Source organism: Monodon monoceros, unplaced genomic scaffold (assembly GCF_005190385.1).
Source record: "Monodon monoceros isolate NGI ecotype Baffin Bay Population unplaced genomic scaffold, NGI_Narwhal_1 Super_Scaffold_21, whole genome shotgun sequence".
NCBI lineage: Eukaryota > Metazoa > Chordata > Mammalia > Artiodactyla > Monodontidae > Monodon > Monodon monoceros.
This window is the reverse complement of record NW_021703778.1, coordinates 56,087,803-56,098,322: the sequence shown is the minus strand read 5'-3', so window position 1 is coordinate 56,098,322 and position 10,520 is coordinate 56,087,803. Positions and strand designations below refer to the sequence as shown.

Genomic DNA, 10,520 nt, shown 5'->3' with positions numbered 1-10,520 from the left:
AGATGAATAAAACATAGTACCTGCCTCCAAGCAAGAATAAAAAAATAACAATAATAACCACTTACTGAGCCTCTATCATGTGTCAAGAGCCATTCTGAACTCTATATTATCTTCACAACAGCCCCTTGTGAAAGGTGGGTGGGATCCACTCCATTTTATAGTTAAGAACACTGAGGCTTAGAGAGGCTAAAAAACATAACAAAGATCACAGAATGAGTTAGGTACTAAAGCAGAGATGCAATACCAAATGCATCACATTGCAAAACCTTTCTGCTTCTCATAGCAATGCAAATAAACCCAAGTGTGAGTGAGTATCCCCACAGAGCTGCAGAAATTACTCTGAAGCTTCAGAATAGGAGAACATGTTTCACCTTGAGAGTCAAGGAAGCCCATAGTCTGAAGCTTGCTGGTTCATTGTCACAGCCAAGTGCAAATCATTCCCACTCACACCATCTATAAACATGCTGCCAAAGCTAGTTACTGGTAAGAGACTACCCAAGTCTACACGGGCACCTCCAAGCAGTTGGAAAGGCAAAGGGGTCCCCTAGGTTCCCCAGGGCCTCAGAAGGGAGTGCCCCTCCTAAATGTCATTCCCCACTAAATGGAAGCAGAGCTCCTTGGAGTAAGACTGATTGTAGGTCTAGGGCAGGAAAAGAGTAAAGTGAGCCTAGGATATTTTCTTGTTCCAGAAAGCAAGGGAACACTCAAGTCATATTAATGGAATCTTATCAAACAGAAACAGGAGCCGCTTGAAGGGCCCCCCGCCAACTTTCCAAATTGGGATAATTTTAGCATCACATGGAATAATGGTAGTAATGGATCATAACCCAGTTGAAGAGAAAAAAGAATCCATGGGTGTGCAGTGATATTGGGAGGAGGAGGGATTGGATTTGTCTTTACAGAAAAATATCAGCTAATAAATGCAGAAGGAATTATCAAATTAGAGGATCGCCATTTTGTATCATAAAGTAATATTTTATTCAAGCAAGGTTAATCATGCTAAAGCCATTGTATGATGGTTGTTGGCAACAGGATATTAACATGACCTAAAGGTGTCACACCACAGATTATTATTACAGGCATACCTTGGAAATACTGCAGGTTTGGTTCCAGACCATTGCAATAGAGCAAATATCACAATGAAGTGCGTCACACAAATTTTCTCGTTTCCTAGTGCATATAAAAGTCATGTTTACACTATACTATAGTCTAAGTGTGCAGTAGCATTATGTCTAAAAAAAATGTATATACCTTAATTAAAAAATGCTTTATTGCTGGGCTTCCCTGGTGGCACAGTGGTGGAGAGTCTGCCTGCCGATGCAGGGCACGCGGGTTCGTGCCCCAGTCCGGGAGGATCCGACGTGCCGCGGAGCGGCTGGGTCCGTGAGCCATGGCCGCTGAGCCTGCGCGTCCGGAGCCTGTGCTCTGCAACGGGAGAGGCCGCAACAGTGAGAGGCCCGCATACCGCAAAGGAAAAAAAAAAAAAAGCTTTATTGCTAAAAAATACTAACCATCAACTGAGCCTTCAGTGAGTCTTAATCTTTTTGCTGGTGGAGGGTCTTGCCTCAGTGCTGATGGCTGCTGACTGAGCAGGATGGTGGTTGCTGAAGGCTGGGGTGCCTGTGGATATTTCTTAAAGTAAGACAGCAGTGAAGTTTGTTGTATCGATTGAGTCTTCCTTTCACAAACAATTTCTCTGTCACATGCAGTGCTGTTTGATAGCATTATAGCCACAGTAGAACTTTCAAAATTGGAGTCCATCCTCGCAAAACTTGCCACTGCGTTATCAACTAAGTCTATTAATATTCTAAATCCTTTGTTGTCATTTCAACCACCTTCACGGAGTAGATTCCATCTTAGGAAACCACTTTCATTGCTCATCCGTAAGAAGCAACTCCTCATTCGTTCAAGTTTTATCATGAGATCGCAGCAATTCAGTCATATCTTCAGGCTCCACTGCTCATTCTAGTTCTCTTGCTGTTTTCACCATATCTGCAGTTACTTCCTCCACTGAAGTCTTGAACCCCTTACTGAAATCTTAAACCCTTCAAAGTCGTCCACGAGGGTTGAAATCAACTTCTTCCAAACTCGTATTAATGTTGATATTTTGACCTCTTCCGATGAATCACAAATGGTCTTAATGGCATCTAGAATGGGGAATCCTTTCCAAAGGTTTTCAACTTACTCTGCCCAGATCCATCAGAGGAATCCTATCTATGGCAGTTATAGCCTTACGAACCGTATTTCTTAAAGAATGACTTGAAAATCAAAATTTCTCCTTGAACCGTGGGCTGCAGAATGGATGTCGTGTTAACAGGCATGAGGACAGCATGAATCTTGTGTACATCTCCATTAGAGCTCTTGGGTGACTGGGTGCATTGTTCATGAGCAGTAATATTTTGAAAGGAATCTTTTTTTCTGAGCAGTAGTTCTCAACAGTGGGATTAAAATACTCAGTAAACCATGTTGTAAACAGATGTGTTGTCACCCAGGCTTTATTGTTCCACTTATAAAGCATAGGCAGAGTAGATGTAGCATAATTCTTAAGGGTCCTAAGATTTGGGGAATGGTAGATGAGCATCGGCTTCAACTTAAAGTCACCAGCTGCATTGACCTCTAACAAGAGAGTCAGCCTGCCTTTTGAAGCTTTGAAGCCAGACATTGACTTTTCCTCTCTAGCTGTGAAAGTCCTAGATAGCATTTTCTTCCAATATAAGGCTCATTTGTCTACATTAAAAATCTGTTGTTTGGTGTAGCCACCTTCATTATTGATCTTAGCTAGATCTTCAGGATAACTTGCTGCAGCTTCTACATCAGCCCTTGCTGCTTCACCTTGCACTCATGTTATGGACAACAGCTTCTTTTCTTAAATGTCATGAACCACCTCTACTAGCTTCAGACTTTTCTTCTGCAGCTTCCTCACCTCTCTCAGCCGTCATAGAATTGAAGAGAGTCAGGGCCTTGCTCTGGATTAGTCTTTGGCTTAAGGGGATGTTGTGGCTGGTTTCATCTATCCAGACCGCTAACACTTTCTTCCTTTCAGCAATGAGGCTGTTCTGCTTTCTTATTCATGTGTTCCCTGGAGCAGCAATTTTAATTTCCTTCAAGAACTTTTCCTTTGCTTTCACAGCCTGGCTGTTTTGCACAAGAGGCCTAGCTTTCAGCCTCTCTTGGCTTTCAGCATGCCTTCCTCACTAAGCTTAATCATTTCTGGCTTTTTATTTAAAGTGAGAGGCATGCAGCTCTTCCTTTCACTTGAATGCTTGGATGCTATTGTAGGGTTATTAATTGGCCTAATTTCAATATTGTTGTGCCTTAGGGAATAGGGAGGCCTGGGGAGAGGGAGAGAGAGAGAAGAACGCCAGTCAGTTGGAGCAGCCAGAACACACACAACATTTATCGGTTAAGTTCACCATCTTATATGGGCATGGTTCATGGTGCCTCAAAACCATTACAATAGTAAGAGCAAAGATTACTGATCACAGATCACCATAACAAATATAACAATAATGAAAAAGTTTGAAATATTTGTGAGAATTACCAAAATGTGACACAGAGACACAGAGTGAGCAAGTGCTGTTGGAAAAATGATACCAATAGACTTGCTTGATGCCAGGTTGCCACAAGCATTCAAGTTGTAAAAATGCAATAAAGCAAAGTGCAATAAAACAAAATATGCTTGTAATTACAAACAAATCACCCTTACCATGGAGAGATCTGGTGGTCCCCACTTTGACCAAGTAATCAAAGCTGGCGTCACCAATCTTGACACAAGAGGCATTGCAAGCCTCCTAAAGTGAAGCAGTAAGAAAGAAATAACACAATATCACCTTTATATATCACATTTATATTATTGTTAAAAACGTTATACTTGAGGGACTTCCCTGGTGGCGCAGTGGTTAAGAATCTGCCTGCCAATGCAGGGGACACGGGTTTGAACCCTGGTCCGGGAAGATCCCACATGCCGCGAAGCAGCTAAGCCCGTGTGCCACAACTACTGAGCCTGTGCTCTAGAGCCTGCGAGCCACAACTACTGAAGCCCGTGTGCCACAACTACTGAAGCCCGTACACCTAGAGCCCGTGCTCTGCAACGAAGAGAAGCCACTGCAATGAGAAGCCCATGCACTGCAACTAAGAGTAGCCCCCGCTCGCTGCAACTGGAGAAAGCCCATGCACAGTGATGAAAACCCAACGCGACCAAAAATAAGTAAAATAAAATAAAATTTTTTAAAAATGTTATACTTAAATATAACCATTAAGAAACAACATGACAAATCCAGACTGTGTGACATTCTGTAGGACAACTGACCTAAGTTCTCTCATTATAAACAACCAAAAAAATGTGTCTGTTCTCCATTAAAAGTTCTAAAAAAGATATAAAAACAGAATGTAATGTGTGGATCTAAATGGGCCCTGGATCCTGGAGACAGTTGGGAAAGAGTGAATATGGATGGCTTATTAAATGGTGTTATGGAATTTCTGTTTTCGTAGATGTGATAATGAGTTAGTGATTACAGAATATGTTCTTATTTTTAGGAGATGTAAATTTGCAAATTGAAGTATTTAGATGTAATGTGTCATGTCTGCCACTTGTATTCAGATGGTTCAGAATTTGCTGCCACAAATATGGCAAAATGTTAAGTTAGTGAACGTATGTGAAGAGATCTGGGTGTTCATTGTACTATTTTCTCTTTCAATTTTACTGTACATTTGAAAATCTTCAAAGTAAAAGCTGAGGGAAAGGTTACAGCATATGATACTGCCAAAGGAAAACAATTTGAAAAGTTTGTGTGAATGAGAAAGCATACGCATATTCTACTGCCCTATGTTAACATTTGACACTTCTGTCTTTCCACGCTAGTGGCTTGGATAATAAGTGTTCTGTGTATCCACTGACGTTTGACAAAAATGAAAACATGGCTGCCAAAAAGAAGTCTGTTGCTATGCACACCAACTACCTGTCGGCCTGCAGCTTTACCAACTCTGACATGCAGGTAAATAAGGGGACGCATGATGACGGGCCAGCCTGCTGGGGAGCAGGGTTGGTCGTGGAGAGCTAAAGCAGAGTGGCAGGCGAGGAAGCTGTGCTGGTGTCCCTCTTCACAGGAGGCTGTGTGCACTCCAGTTGACTCTAAGAGGAAGCTCCTGTTGTTTTTCATATATATGTGTATATGCATATATGTTTATATGTGTGTGTATGTGTATATATGTGTGTGTATATATGTTTATGTGTGTGTATACGTGTATATATGTTTATGTGTATATATGTGTGTATATGTGTGTATGTGTGTGTATATGTGTGTATGTGTATATGTGTGTATGTGTGTATGTGTATACGTGTATATGTTTATGTGTATATGTGTTTATATGTGTTTATGTGTATATATGTGTGTATATGTTTATATATGTGTGTATATGTGTGTGTGTATACGTGTATATATGTTTATGTGTATATATGTGTGTGTATATGTGTATATATATATATATATATATTTTTTTTTTGAGCATGCCACTCAGCTTGTGGGATCTCAATTCCCCTACCAGGGATTGAACCCAGGCCACGGCAGTGAAAGGGCCAAATCCTAACCACTAGACCACCAGGGAATTCCTGGTTATATTATTATTTTTAATAAAATCAGAAATGGGGAAAGTCAAGGCTGTTGACTGTTGGCAGAGATGAGATGAACTCCATGCCATATTGAACCTCCTCCTCTAATTGACTTGGTGGGGGTGGAAGTCGGTCAAGGAACCTTCTGGGGTGGTAGAAATTCCTGTCTGGGTCAGAGAGGTGGTTCCAAGGTGCCTCCGTATATAAAACTTCACAGGTGCTGACTTTCAGAGTTGTGTACGTGACACGCCTCATCGTACCTGTTTTACACTCCTGTTTTAACACACTCGAAAAGAAAAGGCATCAGAGGGTAAATCTGTGCCCTACTTTGAACAAGCCACAAAGTGGAGACAATCCAACTTCAATGCTTTGGCCACGTTTTCTCTCACAAGTCCTAAAGCATCCTATCGTGTCTCTGTCACATCTTTCCAGAAAACCTGCACAGATGCCACCACCCGCATTGCCAGATACCAGGGGTGACTGAATAGCCGGGGAGGCTGGGAGCTCAGAGCAGGAGTGGGGGGTCGTAAACGTGCTGCAGGGGCCACCCTGGAGGACAAGTGTGTTGCCAGTGAGGCGGAGGGGAGCATTGTAGGAGGCAGGTGGCCTGAGAGGTGGGCAGGGCCCGACCACAGGGTGCCCTGAGTGGCGGGGGTGACCCTACAAATGGCAGGGAGCCATTGCTGGGGCTGGGGCAGATTGGGTTTGTTTGAAGGAGGAGACTGAGTCAGATTAAAGGCCACTCTGGCTTCAGCTGACTGACGTCAGCGGCGGGGTTGGGGGGTGGCAAGGATAGCGGCAAGGAGACCCGGGGATGGGTAATTGTCTCACTTCTGACGGGAGGGCTGTTCCGACTTAGAGGGCAGCGTTTACACCTGTTATTTGCGACCAGGAGTCTTGCAGGCCTGTGCAGTAGAGAGTGCTGTTGCCCTGGCTGCTGCAGTGGCCACATCGGATGTCTTTGGGCCTGAGGGGCAGCCAAAGCAACAGAGGATGTTTAGTCTCCTCTTCTGGATGGTGAATCCTGAACAAGCTTTTATTATTCTCTGTGTTTTGTTTTTCTCACTTGCAAGTGAGGATCGTAGTAAATTCCTCCCTCATGAGGTTTTCTGAGGATTAAATGAGATGATTCATCTCAAATACTTAGTAAATATCAATAAACATTAGCTCTTACTGTTTTGTTATTTATATTAACGCAAAGCTTCATGGGTGATTCAGACGCATAGCCTAGTTTGGGTACCACTGAACTCATGAACTAAGCTTCCTTCCAGCTCTGGGATCTAAGATGAAAAGCAAAAACCTCAAGAAGCTGGTATAAGACCTACAGATTCTCTACATTCCAGAATGAATGAGTGACAATGAGTTAGAGGATCTGTTTAGTGCATTTATCATAATGAATGTTTGGTTTATAAAATTTATTTTTACTTACATTGTAATGAAGAGCACAAATATTTAAAATATTTTTTAAATATTAAGAAGTTACTGTTAACTTTTAAAAACTATTCATTTCTTTGACTGAAGAGTATGGTATGGAAAATTCCCATTAAAGAGCTAGACCGAGGGAATCATTTCAGGCAGTCATTTGTTTGGACCTGATGTCCCAAAAAAGATTGGCAGTTACTGGCCCCTTTGCAAATGTTAGGACAGGACTGGGGTGGAGCATCCACTAGTGGGCGTGGCCAGCAGAGATTGGAGGGAATTGTAGCACATCACAAAATACAAGTTCTCAAATTAAGACATGGTCCAAGCCTTATGTGTTCCTAAGCCGCTTTGACCAGCCTGAGTCCTCTTGTCAGGTGTACACAGGCCTCTTAAGGGAAGTCGAGGCCAGAGGGAGTCCCATGGGCAGCTGCATGGGCTTTGCAGCCTGGAGAGTCTCCAAATTTGAGAGCTGCCTGCAAGTGGGGGCTTTGAGGAGGGCCTTGGGGCCCACACCCAAGAAGCCTGAGAACTCTGGAACTCAGCCAGCTCTTTCTCCATGGAGGGGCCTCTCCTGGCTGCAAGAAGATCCTAGGCCTCCCGGACTGCTGGCAGGAACACACTCCCAAGACGGTGTGGCCAGCAGGTGGAAGGCCAGGGTGGGAATGGATTCTTTCCTTGTAATATGTCCCCTCCCTGCAAGAAAAAGAAGATTCTTTTACAAGTGCTAGGCCTAGCGTGCGAGAGGGAAGGGAAGAGAGGGGGGAGGAGGGAGAGGATGAGAGGAGACCACCAGCACGTGGAAACTAGGGGTGCAGCACAGTCAGTGGGTGCACTGAATGCTGGCAGTCTTTAAGGCCTACTTCCTGTTTTCTTTCCTCAGCCATCAGTAATCTCCACCCACAGAGGGCTCTGTTGTGGGCACTTACACTGCAAGAGCCCCTTCCCACACTGTCTTATCACCTCGTCCAGCCCCTGTGAGCAGCAGGAAGGTGGGGCATAGGGAGGCTCTGCTTGCCAGGGCTTAACCCTTGTGGGTCCCCCCATGGCTGCTCAGAACCATGCTGGCTCCAGGGCTCTGCGATACCATCAGCTGGGTCTTTGAGGCCTTGAGCCCTGGATCCCCACTGCCTTTCTCCCAATTGCACCAGAGCCCAAGCCTCACACACACGGGCAGCAACAAAATTTAAAACCCTAGTTCTGGCCACCATGCCTTTCCCCAGGCACCCCAGTGTTCTTCTTCATGCATGGGCCAGCCTTTGGACTTGAAACTATCCAGAGTCTGCTTGAGGGACAGCTGCACTGACCTCAGACAGATTTTCCTAAAATATACCCTTGATATGGTCATTCTGCTCAGAAGCTTTCCACAGGTCCCTCTTGCCTACAGGCTAAAGTCCTGACTCCGTACCCAGGCACACCTTTCATTCACTGCACAGGTGTGCCTTCCCCTCAGCTCGCTCTGCTCTCCTCCCCTTCCTTAGTGAGTGGCCAGCTCTCAGTCCTCCTCTGAGATCAGCTCACATGTTGCCAAAGCGGGTTTGGTGTCCCTCTCACAGACCTACCTGTGTCTCAGCACTTCTCACTCTATCATAAGTGATCCTTGTCTCGTCTGCCAAGTCCATCAGAAACACCTGCCACCCAGCAATGCTAAGTTTATTAAACCTACTGCAGCAAGGGAGAACCCCAACTTGACAGAATCGCTATACCGTCTCAAAATGAAGAAACTGGGGAAGGGTCCTTAGAGGGTTTCAGGGTCCAGGGTGAGTGGTCCAACCTCACCATGGTTGCAGACCCTGAAATGCAGTTCTCTGCGGGTCCTGAATAAACCCATCTTTGCTGGAGAAATACCTGGCAGTCTATTTGTTTCAGGTCAACAGCTTGCTCACCAGGACTTGCTTTAAGACCCTTACCTCGCTGGGCTTACCAACCCTGAGCTATCATGTCTTAACTAATTTTCCACCTTAAAAGACCCACCTTAAAGTGGGAGGGCACACACCTTGGCAGCGGTCGTGGAGGAAACCGGCGAGGCTTCTGGAAAGAGCTGGTGGGCAAGCTGCCGCCCCTGCACTTTTTTTGCCTGCAACCATAGCGTGTGGACCATGGCGAGGCACGTGCAAGTCCCCACACAGCAAGGCAAGGAGAACCGTTTTACAGAGTGGAAAAGGAAGTTGGGAGGATTAAAGAGTTCACGGCTTTTCTTTTTTTAAAAAAATTTATTTATTTAATTTATTTTTGGCTGCGTTGGGTCTTCGTTGCTGCACGTGGGCTTTCCCTAGTTGTGGCGAACGGGGGCTACTCTTCATTGTGGTGCATGGGCTTCTCACTGTGGTGGCTTCTCTTGTTGCAGAGCACGGGCTCTAGGCTCGCGGGCTCAGTAGTTGTGAATTGCAGGCTCTAGAGTGCAGGCTCAGTAGTTGTGGCGCGTGGGCTTAGTTGCTCTGTGCATGTGGGATCTTCCCGGACCAGGGATCGAACCTGTGTTCCCTGCATTGGGAGGTGGATTCTTAACCACTGCTCCACCAGGGAAGCCCGAGTCCATGGCTTTTCATTGGCTGAATCCTTCCCAGGAAAGAAGAGAAGTCTGTCTTCTTCCTGTTGGTCTCTATCATCACAGGACATGAAAGCTCCCCCTTCCGGTCTCCCACTGTATTTAATTGAGGCTTCTGTTTCATTAATTTTTTACAAAGCTGTTAGCCTTGATAAGTAAGCTTAGTTGGTTCACAGTTTTATCTTGCAGGAGCAGCTATTTCCTGGAGCGGGCAGCTAGGTTATTTTTACTTGGTTTCTCAGTATTGTCTAACGCAGCACCGGGAAGTGTGCCTGGCCCTGGAATTGATTAACATAGTGACAGGGAGTTTGGTGGGTTTCAGTCCTTCCTGACAATCCTGTTAACCAAGCTCCAGGAGAGCAGGACACAGTCTTTCTGCAAACCCTGACGCCTAGCAGAGGGCCTGGACGTGGTCAGCACACGGCAGATGCCGGTTGACCCGGTGTGTCTGTCAGCACCGCTCAGTGGCCCAGGGAGCCTCTGGGGGATCCAGCTACAGGAGACTGTGTTTAGCAAAGTCCTGCTCCAGGTGGATCCCGGCAAGCAACGTCAGCATCACCTGGGAGTTTGTGGGAAATACAGAATCTCAGGCCCCACCCCAGGCTCTCTGTTAGCAGCTGCGTGTGGGGTTGCACATTAATGTCTGGGAAGCACAATGCTGGGCTTGGCTGCTTGTGGGAGCCGCTTGAGGTTCTGTTAAGCAAACGTTCACAGAGCACTTCCTATGTGGCAGGCAGGTATAGAGCCCCGCAGGTACCGCAGGGAGACCTCTGGATTTCATACTCTGCAGGAGGACAGGCACAGAAACAGCTCCAGGACAGCGAGGGTGTCAAAAATGAACTGTTTCTTTCTCAGTACCAGAGAAAGAGTTCTGTGCTTGAGTCCAGATTTAGCAGGGGTGTGTGTGTGTGTGTGTGTGTGTGTGTGTGTGTGTGTGTGTGTGTG

General features: G+C 45.6%; 1 protein-coding gene across 6 annotated transcripts in view; it reads left to right on the top strand.

The window, feature by feature from the left end:
* The window catches only part of GNB5 (G protein subunit beta 5), a 50,376-nt gene that overhangs the window by 27,450 nt on the left and 12,406 nt on the right, over positions 1-10,520 (top strand). For all 6 annotated transcript variants that reach the window (XR_003796041.1, XM_029239173.1, XM_029239174.1 and 3 more), the window contains one exon: positions 4,862-4,994. Coding sequence is in view for 5 of the 6 variants with exons in the window: in XM_029239173.1 (XP_029095006.1) it covers positions 4,862-4,994 (133 nt within the window). In the remaining variant the exon portion in view is untranslated. The remainder of the gene's footprint in view (positions 1-4,861; positions 4,995-10,520) is intronic.